Source organism: Aulonocara stuartgranti (assembly GCF_965226115.1).
Source record: "Aulonocara stuartgranti genome assembly, chromosome: 18".
Lineage (NCBI taxonomy): Eukaryota > Metazoa > Chordata > Actinopteri > Cichliformes > Cichlidae > Aulonocara > Aulonocara stuartgranti.
The window spans coordinates 700,001-717,500 of NC_138954.1; the positions used below are offsets into that span (position 1 = coordinate 700,001).

Below are 17,500 nucleotides of genomic sequence, written 5' to 3' on the forward strand. Positions count from 1 at the left end.
TTGGCTTCACATAAATTATTTTAAAGGTGATTTTAGAAAACTCTAAAAATATGAACTACAAAATGACGTTAGCAGGAGCAAAGTGATGAAATAAGACACCTGAGAGAGCGAGCAGGTGGCTGCAGGTATGACAGGTGAAGCAGCTCTAATCCTGCTAAGAGGATCAGTCTGCACACACACAGAGTGTAAGCTGGCTTTGCGTGCTGAGGATCAGCGTCGTGGGTCTGATGAGTGGAACTGAGGCATAATGGGAGCAGGCGCCGACTCGACGGGGACGAACCCCCCAAAACACCCTGACCTCTGAACCCGAGACACACAGTGAGCACGGTAAGTGTGTGTGTCTGTGTGTGAGAGTGTGTGTGTGAGAGTGTGTGTGTGTGCGTTACTGATATCACAGAGAAATCTGTTTGGCAGATCTCAGTGAGACACGTTGACCTTAATGACAGTTTGACAGAATCTGAAGGAACTGATCACATGTGTGTGTTCGTGTGTATGTAGGTGTCATGGATGCCGTAGATCCATCTCCTCTGCGACGTTTCGTCATTGCGAAACATTCGATCACCTCCATCTTTGACCAGCTGCTGGACTTTGTGAAGGATGGCTGCGCCTTTGTGGATGGTGAGAAACACACACACTCAGAGCTGTAGGTGCTGTGATGGTGTATGTTCGTACAAACCGGTCTGCATGCTTCCTGGAGTCGTTCTCAGCATCAGGTCTGAAATGGGGACGAGCGTGTGCTGCCCACAGATGCAGAGCCTGCAGCCTCTCTGCTGACCGGCACGCACCTCCTGCTCTGTCTTTAAATAAAGTCTGGCTTCTCTCTGTGTCTGATGCTGCAGTGGCCACAGAGCGGACGCCAAAGGTCATGCCGTTCAGTACGCAAGTAGCCTTTGATGCCCTGACATCAGGAACATCTGAAGCTCCTCTCAGGAAAACTCGCTGTCATTTTCATTGTCAGTTTACTCGCTGTGTTTGTTTGATGTCAGAGGCGTGGCGCAGCGAGGACCTGGGTCAGGTGGCCGTGGAGGAGCAGAGTTTGGAGATGCAGAGCTGTGCCATCAAGCTGACGACCATCAGAGATGTCCTGCTCAGGAGACACATGAAGGTGGCGTTTTTTGGCAGGTGAGCAGTTTACAGAAACTGCAGAATATAGGCGGGTGAGCCTGCACACAGTAGAAAACATTGATGTAGCTTCTAGGTTGGAGAAATGAAGCCAAGGTGCTGCATTCTACCTGAAGGCCACCAGATGGAGACAGCAACTAGTTATTTGCAAAGTGTGACTCTGCCCATATTATATCACTTCACAAAAAGTTTCAGTAACAGCAGGGTACGGCAGTGAACAGGAGCTAACGGGGGCTAACAGGAGCTAACGGGGGCTAACAGGCGCTAACAGGCGCTAACAGGGGCTAACGGGGGCTAACAGGTGCTAACAGGAGCTAACGGGGGCTAACTGTTAGCAGTGACCGTGGTCCACTTGATGCAGTGACTACAGAGACTGAAGTTTGTTTTATTGACCCAAAATACTGACAAGCATTCAAACATTTTCATATCTTGCCCAGTATCAACTGAGGGTTGTTGATAACATAAATATATCGTGTTGCGTGATGTTGGGGAGAATGCCATCGTTACTCTCCGCAGCATTAGTAAACACACTCAGAGGGCCTAAGCTAACGTTCATCTTCAGCCTTGCCGTGCCCAGTTTCTCCACATAATGAGTAAGATGCTTGTACTTCCTCTGAGAGAGAAAATACACTTGTTTGTTTACTCATAGTTGCCGCAGTTTATCTTGTCTACATGATGCTCAGTTGGTTTCTTATCATGTCCAAAATGGCCGACAAGTTACTGTCACGTGCCAAGGAGTCACATGTCTGCAAAGCCTCTGTTGGTGCCCTAATCTGTGAGCCTGGTTCTGCTCACGGTTTCTTCCTGTTAAAAGGCAGTTTTTCCTTCCCACCATTGCCAAAGTGCTTGCTCATAGGGGGTCACATGATTTCTGGTTTGCTTCTGTATGATTGTAGCATCTCTGAAGCTATTCCCAAAGTAAAGAGTGCTGCGCCCCCCTTAAAAATCAGGAAACCCCACAGGGTCCAACCAATCTTATAATGGATTTCCTTTGAAACTTCCATTCAAAAAACATCAATCTGCCTGCCTTCAGTACATTAGCAGTAAGTTTATGTCAGAGTAATGAGTGACATCACAAACTCAAGTAATAATTCCCTTTTTATTTCTAAATAAATCGATTTATATGAATATTTAACAGAACATACACGTGAGTTATTTCCAGAGATGGGCAGTAATGTGTTACAAGTAACGGATTACAGTAACGCGTTACAAGTAACTACAAGTTACTTTTTTCGAGTAACAAGTAAAGTAAGGGATTACTATTGCAAAAAAGGTCATTAGATTACCGCTACTTTACCGTAGGAACGCTGCGTTACTGCGTTACTAAAACCGTGATTTCTTTGCGAGAATGTCTCATGACAGTGACGTAAGCGAGTGCGCCGTTAGTGACAACAGCTGTGTGCAGATCAACAGTGGATCATATATCGAGTGCAGAGAGAGTATGAGCGTGCAGCGTTTAAAGCGTGGAAGTACTGACCTTACTTTGAGTTTGATTCCATAAAAAGTGACAAAAACATTAGTGTCCGCTGTGCGTGGGAAGAAAACTTCTTTTTACAGCGAAAAAAACCCCTAAACTTCCAACAAGCACCGAGTAGCTACGACGTAATGGGAAACTCACAGAGAAACTCACGGATTCTTCCACTGACCGCGGCACACCTGCACCAGGGTAAACCTCCGCCTGCCCCACTCCTGCTTTACAGGTGAAAATAGAGCAACAGGACTGCTAGTCTTTGACTTTATTTATTTTCTGCTGTGTTTTACTTGCATCTATTTGAAAGACTGAGTGTAAACACACAAAATATTTTATTTTATGTGCTGGAATGTGTAGAAAATAGGTTTAAATGTTAAACTAATTTATTCCAGTCAGAGAATGTTGCATATAATTACATTTTTGCTTGATGCATAAAGTTAAAAGATTAAAACTAATAAAACAAGTTTGGTTACATTTTGTATGAAGGATTATGTAGAAAAGGTAGAATTGGGCTGAAAGATCTATCGCTTTATCACCTATTCAGGTTGTAAATCGTGTTTTTAAAAGTAACTAAGTAACTAAGTAACTATTTACTTTTGAAAATAAGTAATCAATAAAGTAACGGGATTACTTTTTTGGGGACGTAATCCGTAATTAGTTACTGATTACTTTTTTCAACTTGACCAACACTGGTTATTTCAAACTGACTGCTGCAGGCACCTGCAGTACCTTTGCAGCCTACCAGGGGGCACCAGACCACACTTTGGGAATCCTTTTCAATATAAAGTGCTTCGAGGCGACTGTTATTGTGATTGGATGCTATATTTTAAAAAATGAACAGGATCAAATTATATTAATTTATTTGACCTTTGACATCTGTGTTTTCGAGCTCAGTCATTCGTTCTGAGTCTTAATGAATATAGAATAAAGGCTGATATCACTCTTTGACCCACTGTGGCATTGGCTAATTTTCCAATCACAAGTCGTTAGCCGATGAGGGTGTGGTTGCTCAGCCAGACCCGCCCTTTCTCATCATATTGAATCACTGGCACAGTGACAGCTCCACGTGAGCGATTTAAAACCATCCTGCAGCTTTTAAGGAGGAAATTCTCCACAGAGCCCAAACAGTGAGTGTGTCCAGCTGTAAACATGTTGGGAGGCTGTTGGGACTGACTCACTGCTGCCCCTGCTGGACTGTAGAGGATCTGCACTGTTTGTTGGCGCTCCATTTTTTAGCAGCACATGTTGATGCTTGTGACGTTTGAACTCATTTTTTACTTGAGACAATGAAACAAAGAAATTGAGTTTGCATCAAAGGTGAAGGAAGCTCGTAGTTCAGAGCTCCGGGGACGCTGCGTTACAGTTACAGCCGTTTGTCCTCAGCTCTGATTCCAGCAGCAGCGTGTGTGTGTGTGTGTGTGTGTGTGTGTGTGTGTGTGTGTGTGTGTGTGTGTGTGTGGATAGAGCCTGATAAAAGCTGAGACCAGCTAACCGACGTTTGTTCTGTGAAAGCAGAGCTGAACACACTGATAAGGTTTATCTGCGACCCCGGCTGAGGCACGCTCACAGTCGGACACGTGGATTTCTGCAGAAACTCATGATGTAACGACCGTCACTTGATAAACTGGGTGATGTAATAACTCGTCAGCTCTCACCCGAGGATGGTGAGGCCCTCTGACCTGTGGTGCTGCTCTTGTGCTGTCATACTGCTTCTTGCCCGACTTTGAAGGCCGAACCTGCTCGCTGTTTCGTTCGGTTTGAGCCACGATGATGCAGCGGGCGCTGAGATGAAGGTTTTGGTGTTAGTCAGCATCGTTGAAGGTTTTCATATTAATTATAATGATTGTACATTTGCTGTGGATCAGGACGAGTAACGGGAAGAGCACAGTGATCAACGCCATGCTGAGAGACCGAGTGCTGCCCAGCGGCATCGGTCACACCACCAACTGTTTCCTGAGCGTCGAAGGGACCGACGAAGACGAGGCTTTCCTCATTACCGAGGCGTCCACCGAGAGGAGGAGCGTGACTGTGAGTGAGGTGACAGAAACCCTGCGGTGATCACGATGCTCGTGACACGCCCGCTGGCGTGTGGTGATGACTCGCTGCCTCCTTCCTCCTCAGACGGTGAACCAGCTGGCTCATGCTCTCCACATGGATCCCACTCTGGACTCGGGTACACTGGTCAAAGTCTTCTGGCCTAAAAGTCGCTGCGCTCTGCTGAGAGACGACTTGGTGCTCATGGACAGGTAACGCTCCCTCCTCCTGACCTTTGACCCCACTGATGACGATTCACTTAAATAATATTCTGTGTCAGAACCGCAGGGTTCAGTTTCAACTGCATTTAGTCAAAGTGCCAGTACCAGTACTTACTAACACCGGTGACCTTTGACCTTTGACTCTTGGCCCAGCCCTGGCACCGATGTCACCCTGGAGTTGGACAGCTGGATCGATAAGTTCTGTGTGGACGCAGACGTCTTTGTTCTGGTGGGAAATGCAGAGTCCACTCTGATGAACACGGTGAGGAAACGACTCATCACACGACTCAGCCTGGTTGGCTGCGTGTGAGTGGCTGCGTGTGAGTGGCTGTCTTTGTTAAAGTGGAATAACTAATTCAATTCTGCCTGCAGGAAAAACTTTTCTTTCACAAAGTCAGCGAAAAAATCTCCAAACCGAACATCTTCATTCTCCACAACAGATGGGACGCTTCAGTGACCGAACCAGACTACATCGAAGAGGTGTGTGTGTGTTTCTGTGTGTGTGTGTGTGTGTGTTCTGGTTCTTCCTATGTGGGTTGAGTGTCTGGTTTATGGTTCGCTGGGTTATGGTTATGGTTAGCTGGGTTATGGTTAGCTGGTTTAGGCTCATCATTCATCTTTGATGGTTAGGGTCGGCAGCTAGGGAAAGCAATATGTCAGTGGGAGGTCCCCACGAGGATAGCAACACCCGACATGTGTGAGTGTGGCGGCGCCGTGCAGCTCTGCAGGTGACCCGTTCCTGTGCATCACCTCAGAGCTTCAGTGCACAGACGTCCTCCTTCTAATGAACGCTGCTGTTTTTATTGTTACCTGCTTGGGTGTAAGTCAGGCTGGAAGGAGAATTATTCTCTGAGATCGAAGTAAAGCCGCTGGCAGCAGGACAACATCTCACTCGCCTGCACTGTAGGTGTGGATGCTATGGTAGAAACGCACCGCTCCCCCTGCTGTCCAGGTGAGGAACCAGCACCTGGACCGCTGCGTGGGGTTCCTCGCTGACGAGCTGAAGGTGGTCGGCCTGGATGACGCCGCGGGGCGGATCTTCTTCGTCTCTGCTAAAGAGGTTCTGAGCGCCAGGATGCAGCGAGCACAGGGCATGCCTGAGACAGGTGAGACAGGTGAGACGGGTGAGGGACAGTGGGAGGAGCCTCTGCTCATTTCACATCCGCTCATTTCAAATGCATGACACATTTTTTCAGCCAAACTGTCTATCTGTGATTGGCAGCCTCCCACAAAGGGGGAGGGGCTAAAACATCTGGTTCTAGAACGTGAGGTGAGGATTACTTTGTGAATCATGCAGAGCTGCTCTGATGGAGGCCAAGAGTGAAAATGTGGAGCTGCACATGAGCAGAAGAAACACACACACACACACACACACACACACACACACACACACACACACACACAATCATGAGAGTTATTAAAGTGAAACAACCATCGTCCTTCCTCGTGCTGCAGGGGGCGCTCTGGCTGAGGGTTTCCACGAGAGGCTGAGAGAGTTCCAGAGGTTTGAGAGGACGTTTGAGGTTCGATGTCTGAACTCGTGCAAAAATTCATTAATTTGCCAAAAACAACGATGTGACAGGATGTGACAGTGTGACCTTTGACCTCTACAGGAGTTCATCTCTCAGTCTGCAGTGAAGACCAAGTTTGAGCAGCACACGGTGAGAGCGTGGCAGATCACAGAGGCCATCAAAGGTGTGATGGACGCCATCAACATCGCCTCTGCCGACAGGAAGTGAGCCAAACACTCTCACCTTCACTTTGTTTATTCAAAGGCGGGCTCAGTGTGACCTTTGACCTCTGACAGGATCTGCTGCCTGGAGGAGCGAGAGGACCTGAGAGACCGGCTGGACTTTGTTCGAGGGCAGATTAACCGTCTGAGCGCCAGCGTCAAAGAGAGGATCAGGACTCTGAGCGATGATGTCACAGCCAAGGTAAATGCTCCAGCAGAGGGCGTGGCTTCAGGTCTGGTTTCAGATCGCAAAAGAAGAATGTAACTTCAGGAACACCTCGTGAAAAATCCACAGATGAAAGAAACTGGATCCTTGGCCTGTTCCCTTCTTCGGTTATCAGGTGCTTCCTGTTCCACACAGCCCTGTTTTCTTGGTTGCCAGGTTGGTGGCTCCAGTCAGACGACTTCCAGGTTTCAGACCGCCATTTCCTCCCTTCAAAGTGCAGACTGTTGCTCAGTGTAGCCCTAACTCGAGCACAGGGATGAGGCAGGCGGGAATCATTCATGCTTGTAATAGGTCGGTCCCTCTGTGACTTCACTTCCTGTTCTTCTTTTGTCCTTTGACCAGAACTGAATCCAACCTGGTGTGAAAGTTTGATTTCTTGTTAGCTGCGTGAAGGCGTCTGAGATCAGCGCATCAAAGCGAGCGCCAAACCTCCTCCCTCTGACCGTGGCACGTCTCCATGGTAACCTGCTGTTTCTCCCTCAGGTGTCCTCGGCGCTGACGGATCAGATCCGCTCACTTCCTGTTCTGGTGGACGAGTTCAGAGCCGACTTCAGCCCCACGCAGGAAACTCTGCTGCTCTACAAAACTGTGACTACACTCACACACACTCTCACTCACACACACTCTCACACACACACACACACACACACACACACACACACACACACACACACACACCCCTCCTTTTTTAGCATCCTCCTCCAGGTTCTCCAGTCTGACGCCCAGGACAGAACCAGCCTGTTAACCAGCTTGTTCAGCCTGTTGGCATCGGCTGCCTTCACCCGCTGCCCAGCACACAGCTGCAGAGAACACAGCGCTCTCACACAGAGTGATAAACATGGTCAGCATTTTCCTACCAACATTAAAGGACCTGAGCCGCCTCAGCAGGAAAAGCCGACTCTGCCCTTTTTTAAAGACAGCATTGATGTTCTTGGTCCAGTCCAGTTTGCAGTCCAAGTCTACCCCCAGGTACCAGTAGTCCTCCACGATCTCTACATCAGCCCCTCTGATGGTAGGAGGAGGAGCCTGCTCCCTAAAGTCCATGATCAGTTCCTTTGTCTTTGTGATGTTAAGTTGTAGATGGTTAAGCTCACACCACTCAACAAAGCTGTCCACCACACTCCTGCACTCCTCCCACCTGATACAGCCCACAATGGCAGAGCCATCGGAGAGTTTCTGCAGATGGCATGACTGAGATTGTACCTGAAGTCAGACGTGTAGAGGGTGAAGAGGAAGGGTGATAGGACCGCCCCCTGCGGCGCCCCCGTGCTGCTCAGGATGTTATCGAGCGGTAGCCCTTCAGCCGAACACGCTGTGGTCAACTTGTTAAATAGTCCGTGATCCAACCTACCAGTGGGGCGTCCACCTGCATTTCTCCCAGTGCTCCCAACAATGTCCAGGTGAGAGTAAGCCTGGTCCAGCAGGTAGATGATGACATCCTCCACACCGATACGGGGTTGATAAGCAAACTGCAGGGGGTCCAGCCAAGGCTCCACCAGCAGATGCAGATGTCTCAGGATGAGTCTCTCCAGCGTCTTCACGACATGTGAAGTCAGAGCCACTGGCCTGTAGTCACTGGGGGTTGATGGGTTCATCTTTTTAGGGACAGGAACCAGGCAGGATGTCTTCCAGAGTGATGGACTCATGTTGAAGATCCGATGTAGAACTCCAGAAAGCTGGGAAGCACCGCACCTGAGGACCCTGGGACTGACACCATCCGGGCCTGCAGCTTTACTGGAGTGGAGTCTGCCCAGTCCCCTTTGGATGTCTTCTGCTGAGAGGGACAGGGTGAGACAGGCTGAGGGGGCAGGACAGGGGGGAGGAGAACATGCGGCCCTCCTCCTCCCCCACACGTGTCCGCCCTGAGCTTGTTCTGTGTTTGGTTTCCTCCGCTGTACATCAGAGGTCCCCCCAAGTGTCGCTCTCGGCCCTTCGTCTGTCTGACGGCGCTGTTGTGTCATTTCCTGTTTAGAAGCTGCTGCAGCACGTGGAGGAGCGGCTCATCGGCGGTTTGGACCACCGCTGCTCTGTCGGCGTCCTCAGAGACATCAGAGACGCCCAAAGTCACATGATCGGTAAGGCCTCACAGTTTCATCACATGTTCTTTGTATGCACGTGTTATTATTTAGTTCCACTGTGGTGCCCTTTGTGTCGGCTGTGGTTGCTTTAAGTGCTTTACGAATAAAGATGTACAGACGGACGGCTCTCCTTGCTGACAGGAAGTGGGGACACTCTTTCTTCTGCTTGGTTGTCCTCAGACGCTGTCCGTCCTCTGCTGTCTCCGGCTCTGCAGGAGCAGCTCTCCACTCCCTCCGCCTCCTTCGAGCTGACCTACGACCTCGGCCTCGCCGCCCTCTGTGCAGACTTTCAGGAGAACATCGACTTCCAGTTTTCTCTGGGCTGGACTGCCCTCGTCACCCGCTTCATCGGTGCCGCAAACGCCAAACGAGCGCTGAGTGGCGTCGACCGCGCGCAGAAGGCAAGTTCAGCGCAGCGTCACATCTGTGAAACCTTCAGAAAAAACAGAGTGCACATGGAAACTGTCTCTCTGCTGCAGGAACGCTCCACCTTTAGGGATGAAATGGTGGTTTCCATAGCAACGGGTCTGGTCTCTGTCACATCCAGGGCGTCCATGACGGTGCTGGTGATCGGCGGAGTGGTACGTTTTATTTTACAGCATTGCTGAGGTTCAGTAACCAGGTGCTGCCCCTCGGCAGGCTTCCAGAAGGTGGCCAATCATAAAAAGGGCCCAGTGCAGGAGAAAAGATGAAACTGCAAATGATGCCGAGCGTCTGCGACGCATAAACACGCAGGCCTGCTAAGATGGTCTCTCTCCAGGAGATTAGTCCAGGAATGACTCCGAGCCACTTCTTATCTTTTCCACGAGGGCTCTGTTAAAATCGGGGACAGGTGTGTGTCTCTCAGGTGCGTGCTGTTGTCGCTGCAGGTGTGGCGTTCAGTGGGCTGGCGTCTCATCGCCCTCTCTGTCTCTCTGTATGGTCTCCTCTACCTGTACGAGAAACTCACCTGGACTGATGCCAGCAGGGAGCGCGCTCTGAAGCAGCAGTTTGTCGAGCACGCCGCTCAGCGCCTGAGAGCCATCGTCCCCGTCGCCAGCAGCGCCTGCAGCCATCAGGTGTGCAAGTAAGACCCCGCCCACGCCTGACGCACATGTCCAGGGAGCGAACACCTGGAGGCTCCGCCTTTAATCTGCTCTGTTTGTGTTTGAGGGAGCTGTCGTCCACCTTCAGTCGCCTGACTCAGAGGGTGGAGCTGAGTGACGCTGAGCTGGAGGGAAACATCCGTCAGCTGAGCTTCAGGATCCAGAGACTGGAGAACATCCAGAGACGTTCCAAGGCCTTCAGGTCAGAGCTCCGAGCCGCTCGTGGTTTGGAGAGTTCACAGGAACTCCCGCTCAGAAACAAACTTCAGTGCACGAGATGCAAAAGTTAAATTCAGGGATTGCACATCAGATCTTTGGCGTTTTCTGGACAGTCAGCGTGCAGAGATCCCAGAAGTCCCAGTTTGGGAATCATGAATCTGGTTTTCCAACGTTTGGCAGCTTTGGGTCAAAATAAGGTTTAAAAATCGTTTTTCTGTGCAGCGTTTACTTACAATATTCCAGCGTCCATAAACACACCCCACGCACTTCCAGGTCCTGTTAGCATCTCAGCAGAAGCTGCATGTCTTAAAATCTTGTTTTCGTTTGTTCAGGAACAGAGCCACCGAGCTGGAGACTCAGCTGGAGGTCTTTTCGGTTCAGTACCTGCAGGAAAACTAAAGAAGAAGAACTGCTGCTGTGGTGAAGCTCCTGGCCAATCAGAAGCTGGTGGAGAGTCCTGAGGTATTGCTCGTCGCCCAGCGTTAACACCGACAGTCGCATAAATCCCAGACAGCTCCCTGCTCAGGTGACCTTCGTCACCAACCAACACAAACCAATAGAGGACAGCTTACCACTGAGGGCTGAACAGGAAGCAGCAGGAGACCCTGAGTCGACGCTTTTGCTTTAGAATCAAGGGTCAAAGTTCGTCTGTAGGCTCGTACAGTCTGGCCTTCATGAGCAGCTGATGAGCTCCTGAATCTTTGGCTCCACCTTCAGGCCATTTGGGTCTCCTGAGGTGGTGAGTGGATGCTCCGCCTTCGCCGCGACCACAAACAGCTGAACCTCAGCAGCTTATCTCACACCAGCTTCTAATATCTCATCATGTGACTGTGATTAGACGTATTGATCAGTGATAGAATCCATAAATCTGTGCATTATTGCTCCGACGTGTGATGTGTTTCAGAGCTCCACCTGGCAGGAAGTCAACCTTCTAGTGAAAAATCAAGAAAATAAAAGCATTGAATGTTCTATGGCTTCATTTTTTCCTCTCTTTAATGGCCCTGGTGTACTCAACACTGTTTCACTGCTGAACGCAATTAAATACTCAGCTCACCCCTCAGTGCAGCACATTCAATTACCTCCACCCGTCCCCATCAGGGTTACACAGACAGGTGGAGGTGGGAGTGCTGCAAAGAGCAGGTCAGGCCTCAGATACAGCCTTAAGCAGTTTAAAAGAAGTGTCCTGAGTAAGATTTACCAGTTTAAAGATCAGCCGAGATGAGCTGAGCCGATCTTGTTTGTGAATGTTTGAGTGCTGACCTGGTTTTCTTCAGGTTTACTGACCTGAGACTGGAGTGGTTCACACAGTTTTATAGTGGGAGTTCTGGTCAGGAAATCTTCCTGGATTTTTGGGTGTTGTTGGGATCAAATGAGCTCAGTCACCAAACCACTCAAAGGCCCTTGTCCTCGTCATGGCGCCCTTCTTCTTAACACATTTCTAATGATTATCGTGGAAAACTGAGCCTCACAGTTTTTTAAGTGAGAAATGCTTTTGTCTCTTTTTGTGACTCTCGGCTCGTCCGCTCGACTCGAAGCTTGTTGTCTCAAGTTTCCTCTTCGTGCTCACGCTGAAGCCAGCAAATACACTTTGATCAGGTCACTTTTGTGGTGTTTTCTCTGTTATCCTAATGTTTATCAATGAATGTGTGATTGTGGATGGACAGAGCTGATGCTTCTCTGCAGTGCTTCCTGCTGCCACTGGAGGTCACTGCTGCACTGCGAGCACCTTCCTCCCGTCAGACCTCCCCCTATAGCAGGGGTGGGCAACTCCAGGCCTGGAGGGCCGGTGTCCTGCAGGTTTTAGATGTGTCCTTGAACCAACACAGCTGATTTAAATGGCTAAATTAGCTCCTCAACATGTCCTGAAGTTCTCCAGAGGCCTGGTAACGAACTAATCATGTGATTCAGGTGTGTTGACCCAGGGTGAGATCTAAAACCTGCAGGACCCTCGAGGATGTCAGGACCCCTGCATCAGCGCCACCTCCCACTTCAACATGTCGTTGAACACTCAGGTACAGGTGAGTGCTCAGACCCCACCTGTCTGCAGCTTTTTGCTCAGTCACATGATGAGTGTTTGAATACCCGGCCTTCTTCCTCTCTGACTGACTCGCTGCTCCATCTTGTGGTATAAACTGGTATTTTACCCTGCGTTGCCCGTTTTAATGCAGCATGTGCCCCAAAAGTCAAAGGCTCCGGTCTTTTGTTGTTACACACATTCATTTACAACACACAGCTTCAAGTTCACACTTTATCTTATTTGTCTGTGCTTCAGACAAGCTCGGCTTGTTTCCACCGAGTGAAATCTGACAGGACAAACTTCCTTCAGCTGTTGTTTCTGTGGAAATCTACGAGGGGGCAGGAAAAGCAGGACAAACCGGGGGGGCTCTGTAACACTGCCCTTAATTAAAACACTCACAGTAACGTTTCTGCACAGAACACACTGATTGGACTCCAGGTTTCTGTATCACCCGTTTAATATCATCAGTTTACATGTGATTACTGTCCGTACAGTCATTTACATCAGAACCGTACAGACGTGAAGACGAGCAGGACTCAGGAGAAGCAGCAGGACGAAGATTCACACTCCTCATCATCGTGTGGATGAAGTTTGTGAATCTTCCCGTTAATCTCTGAAGCAGGAAGCTGTGGATGAAAACGCGCTGGCTGTTTGCTTTTCTGGAGCTCTTTGCTTTTGTTACTTGGGCGTCCTGACTTGAACACAGTAAAACCCTCAGAATGAGAAGCGCTGTGGTTTCCTGTCAGCTGATCTGAAAAGAACCATAGACAGGAAGTCATCCCGAACTAAGGACAGGACAGGAAGCCTTCACCGCTCCAGGACTCGGGGGACGCTGCTTTGATTTAGCTTTCGTTTAACCGGATCAGCTGCTGCGCGTTTTCTCACACTCACCTGAGAACCAGCGACAGGAAGGAAGGGACAGAGCATGAACACGACTTTTCAGAATAAAACACAGAAACTGTAACAATAATACAAACATCAGTTTTAAACTATAATGTGTTAATGTTTGGAATCAATCACAGGCGCCTCCCACAGGCAAACACAGGAACAGCAGCAGGTATGACGGGACGATGAGCGCCACCTCCAGGCCAGGCGGGAAACCGCTGCAGTCGTTTTGTGAAAAACCTTAATGCACAGAAGTGCCGCTGCATCAGTGAGACATGTTAGGGTTTAAAACGATTAAATAAAGCTGTTTTATTATTGTTTATAAACACAATGGAAATGTGCTCATAAACATGTTGGCGCTCCGTGTTTGAGGGTCAAAAGCTTCGTCCAGCGCCATGACTGGATTTGAAATATTGAGGCGTAGACGTAGAGCACGGAGGGTTTTGCAGCATGCGTACACTTCAGGGTTAGAGAGATATTCTCTGGGAGAGTCTGAACAGAATGTCCTGAACTAGATATTGGAATCAGCGGTAGGATGAAAATGATCAAGGCTAGGCAGAGGGGTGTTTTTCTTTTCTGTCTCTTTCAGAGGAAGGAGCAGATACGAGGCGAGGTCGGAGGTGAGCAGGTGGGAGGACTCGTAGGGATCCAGCAGACGTTGGTTCTGGAAGAAGCTGTACGGCTCGCTGAGGGTCATCCTTTGTGTGAAGACAGACGGCTGTGTCACTTAGGGGGCGAGGCGTTTAACTTTTCAACTGCCAAAGCAAATCGTTTTAATTCAATTCAGTTGTATTTATATAGCGCCAAATCACAACAAAAGTCGCCTGAAGACGACAGATATTTCTCCTGAATTCCTTTGGAAAATATTTGACACATGCCCGAACCCTTCCTGCAGGTGGCGCTAGCCCTGATACAGCTGCTTCATCATCACCACATGGAAAACATCAGAATTCTGAGTTATGAATTCTGTTATTCACCTTTAGCACCACACCTGATCTCAGGTGTGAAGGTGGCCTCTTGGTTGGATTTAAATAAATGCTGCTGCAGTACCAGCTGTTGCCTGCAGGGGGTGACACACAGAGGCGAGTTTCTAACAGACCCCTGCTGCTGTTTTATGGCTTTAAAGGGTTAAAAGTAACAAGGTGAAGAAACATGGGAGGAAAAAGCCTTAAAGTGGGCGTGTTCTGCTTCTCCTCACTCCTGCAGCTCCGTGGTTTGGATTACTCATTAGGAAAGGACCTGGTGTTAAGCTTCATGTCCACGGACATCGTGAGTTTTTATAACCTGAGCTGAAAGACGTGCTGCAAGTGAACAGAGCCGATAGAAAAGCTACAGAGGCGAGAACGACCACTGAAGAGATTCTGGGGTTTGGACATGACAGGGTGACCAGCAGGGGGCGACTCTGGTGTGCGACTGTATACAAGTCCATGAGAAAATGAGCGCAGGGAAGTCTTTCCCGATGAGTCGCTGGTTTCACGTCTGCTTCATTAAAAAACAAAGTTTATTTTCTAAATTCTGGTCCCGTTAATACAAAGCAGGAGAGGGGCAGAGTGGGCGGAGCCAGGTGACAGAAGGAGAAGGTTTAAAGATGGTAGTGACACCTGCTGGGATGTTCAGATGTCCACTGGGAGTGAGCAGAATGGACAGGATCAGACGTGAGTCCAACAGACTAATGGCTCAGTTGGTCTGAGCATGTGCAGAAGCGGGAAGGTGGAGCTTCAGGCGGGAAGAGAAGAGAAAGAGCTCAGAGGAGGTTCATGGACGTAGTGGAGAGGGTTGGAGGGTGCTGGGATGGAAGATGATTCGCTGTGGAGAGCAGCTGACAGAGGAAGGAGACAGAGAAGCAGGCTGTGGTGGAGGATGGAGGCGGGGCTTCCATGAGTACAACAGAGCCGCCCACTTTCAAAACACCACGAAGGCGAAAATGCTCAAAAAGGTGCTCACGGTGGAAACGTCTATGCTGCATGTAGGAGGACATCTCTGGCTGCGAGTACATGAGCTCCGCCCACCTGATGTTCAAACGTTCTTTTCATGAAGGACAGCCATGAAAAGAACGTTTGTGTCAGATAAAGAAGGATTATTTTGAGTCGTGAATCATGCAAAGCTGCTCTGACAAGTCCACGAGTCCAGAGTTTCCTCCCCCTCTTCATCCCTCACGACATCACGTTTAAAGTCGACCATCAGGAAGTGACCGATGAGCAGAGGAAAATCAGCAGCAGGTGAGCGCAGGTGACGAGGAGGAAGAGGAGGAGCTGAATTCAATCTTCTTGTTAAAGGTGAAAAGATGATCGACCTGCAGACGGCGTTGAGAATGCAGAGCTACAAACAGGAAGCTAAAGGGCTGCGCCGTTCCCTCACTGTCTGGTTTCAACCCGGGCATCCAACCGAGCTCCCGTGACTCTGGGAGCAAGGCTCCGCCCTCCCATGACTCGCCGTCAGACGTCGCTCATGTCGAAGGCCCTCATCAGCAGGTCTAGGTCGCCCATGTTGGCGGCCTGGAACAGCTCGGGGCGGTCCATCATTGAGATGGCGATCCGCAAGGCGGCCCAGATGTTAGCCGACATCTGCTGCTGGCTGCAGCGCTGACTCCGCCTCTGCTGGTTCAGCGCCGTGAGGAAGTTACTGACCGCCTCCCTGCAGGAACAGGACCGGGGTTATACAACTACATCGCCGCAGTAAGACTGGTCTGTGTGAGGTCAGAGGTCAGTGCCAGGGTTACCTGTGCGCTCCCAGGTTGATGCAGCTGATTCCCAGGTTGTACCGCGAGCGGATGAATCCGGGCTGCAGCTCCAGAGCTCTGGTGTACGCCTCCACCGCCTCCTCGCTGCGGTTTCCGTTGGCGAGCGTGGCTCCCAGACGGTTCCACAGCAGGTAGTCCTGCAGAGAGAAACCCCGCCGCTGACAGCGTCACTGCTCGTATGAAAGGACCGCCACCATGTTGACGTGTGTGTGTCTGCGTGCGTGTTACCTGTGGCCTGACAGACAGCGCTGCACTGAAAGCTTCCACCGCCTTGTCGAAGTCCGAGCTCAGGTTGAAGAGGACTCCCAGCCCGGTCTGCAGGTCGGGATCCACACAGTCCAGGTTCAGCAGAGCCGCCTCCTGGAAGAGGAGCAGCACGTCCTGCAGCTCACACCTGCGCACACACACAGCTTGGTTCCATCCAATCACAGAGGAGTTGGAACTTTACAAGAACAAGCTGACTGAACTTCATACCTGGCAGGTGTGGAGGCGTGGGGGCTCCTGCACGGCATGGCCGGGGAGCCCCGTAGCGGACTCCTGCTGTCCTGGACCAGGTGTTTATATCGCGGGTTGTGACAGATCCAGCGGCGCAGCACGTCGCCGGCCTCCCGCTGCATGCCGCTGTTAGTGAAACTGACGGCGAGCGCCATGAGGGCCGGCAGGTTGTTGGGGCGGAGCTCCAGGCACCTGCAGCAGGTAAAGCAGATTAGCTCCAGCAAACAGTTAGCATGTCAGGGTTGAATATAAAGCAGAGCTCTCCAGCATGAAGGCGACTGACCTCTGCAGCGACACGATGGCGGCCTGCTCGTTCTCGTTGTCAGCCTGAGTCATACCCAGAAGCTGCCACGCCTGAAAACGTGAAGAAGAAGAGGAATGTGAGAACTCACTGATTCTGATTTGGACCGAGCACAAACGACCTGGCTGAAAATGGTTGGACATCTAAACGTCACGCAGCTCCGGTCAGCCCGTTTAGGCCCCGCCTTCTGTGGGACCGCTGGGTCTCGCCACAAACCTCTGCCTCGCTGTTTTTTTCCTCGCTTTCAGTGCCATGCATCATGACACAAAGATGAAGGCGTTCGCACGCAGCGCTCACGCGTGTTTGTAGTGCTGGGTGTGTGTGATGATGCTTAGCCTGGTGGTGGTGATGTACGTTTTCCAGCTGCTGGTAACTGTAATCTGTATCTGAGGGGAAAACGATATTCAGCACCTTCACTTTATTTTAACATCGTCATCACCATGGTAACTCAGTGGAAAGGCGTGCCTTTTCTGGCTTCCTCTTTGGACACGATTGTTTCCGTCACTGAACTTCTCCTAATTTGTCTCTTTGCCGGTGCAGACTTCTCCGCCCCTTTCTCTTCCTGATGCAGTGAAATGTGGGCGTGGCAGACTGCAGGCCACGAGCACGCGTCACCAACACGTGCTTGGTGGTACAAACAGAACTGGCCAGCACAACGTTTCATATGTCACATGATAACTTTCATCTCAACTCCCCCCGATCGTGTTTCTTCCTGTTAAAAGGGAGTTTTTCTGCCCACTGTTGCCATAGCGCTGGCTCATAGGGGTGGAGTGTTTCTCTGGAGTTACATAAAAAGCCTTGAGCAGACTGTTGGTAGGATTTAGCTCTACATAAACAGAAGTGAATTTAATTCGATGTGTCAAATTATCTGGAT

The 17,500-nt window shown here is 50.1% G+C and overlaps 3 protein-coding genes across 10 annotated transcripts in view; 2 read left to right on the top strand and 1 right to left on the bottom strand.

Moving 5' to 3' along the window:
* The window catches only part of mfn1a (mitofusin 1a), a 19,618-nt gene extending 8,462 nt beyond the window's left edge, over positions 1–11,156 (top strand). The window contains exons 2-19 of one of the 4 annotated variants that reach the window (XM_082513582.1): positions 183–327; positions 499–618; positions 987–1,122; positions 4,459–4,630; positions 4,715–4,839; positions 5,002–5,110; positions 5,221–5,328; positions 5,801–5,963; positions 6,304–6,371; positions 6,462–6,583; positions 6,656–6,782; positions 7,290–7,394; positions 8,779–8,881; positions 9,065–9,285; positions 9,364–9,465; positions 9,754–9,950; positions 10,037–10,171; positions 10,521–11,156. In XM_082513582.1, the coding sequence (XP_082369708.1) occupies positions 504–618; positions 987–1,122; positions 4,459–4,630; positions 4,715–4,839; positions 5,002–5,110; positions 5,221–5,328; positions 5,801–5,963; positions 6,304–6,371; positions 6,462–6,583; positions 6,656–6,782; positions 7,290–7,394; positions 8,779–8,881; positions 9,065–9,285; positions 9,364–9,465; positions 9,754–9,950; positions 10,037–10,171; positions 10,521–10,587 (2,175 nt within the window). In that variant the 5' untranslated portion in view covers positions 183–327; positions 499–503 and the 3' untranslated portion in view covers positions 10,588–11,156. Of the gene's footprint in view, positions 1–182; positions 328–498; positions 619–986; positions 1,123–4,458; positions 4,631–4,714; positions 4,840–5,001; positions 5,111–5,220; positions 5,329–5,800; positions 5,964–6,303; positions 6,372–6,461; positions 6,584–6,655; positions 6,783–7,289; positions 7,395–8,778; positions 8,882–9,064; positions 9,466–9,753; positions 9,951–10,036; positions 10,172–10,520 lie in introns of those variants that run through there. The other 3 variants (XM_082513583.1, XM_082513581.1, XM_082513584.1) reach the window with 3 other exon arrangements.
* Positions 1–17,500, top strand: part of LOC309693925 (uncharacterized protein) — an 85,950-nt gene that overhangs the window by 30,735 nt on the left and 37,715 nt on the right. The window lies entirely within an intron of this gene.
* Positions 12,651–17,500, bottom strand: part of pex5lb (peroxisomal biogenesis factor 5-like b) — a 29,090-nt gene continuing 24,240 nt past the window's right edge. For both annotated transcript variants that reach the window (XM_082513603.1, XM_082513602.1), the window contains 5 exons: positions 16,609–16,679; positions 16,305–16,517; positions 16,059–16,224; positions 15,810–15,967; positions 12,651–15,724 (listed from right to left, as the gene is read on the bottom strand). In XM_082513603.1, coding sequence (XP_082369729.1) covers positions 15,526–15,724; positions 15,810–15,967; positions 16,059–16,224; positions 16,305–16,517; positions 16,609–16,679 — 807 coding nt within the window. In that variant the 3' untranslated portion in view covers positions 12,651–15,525. The remainder of the gene's footprint in view (positions 15,725–15,809; positions 15,968–16,058; positions 16,225–16,304; positions 16,518–16,608; positions 16,680–17,500) is intronic.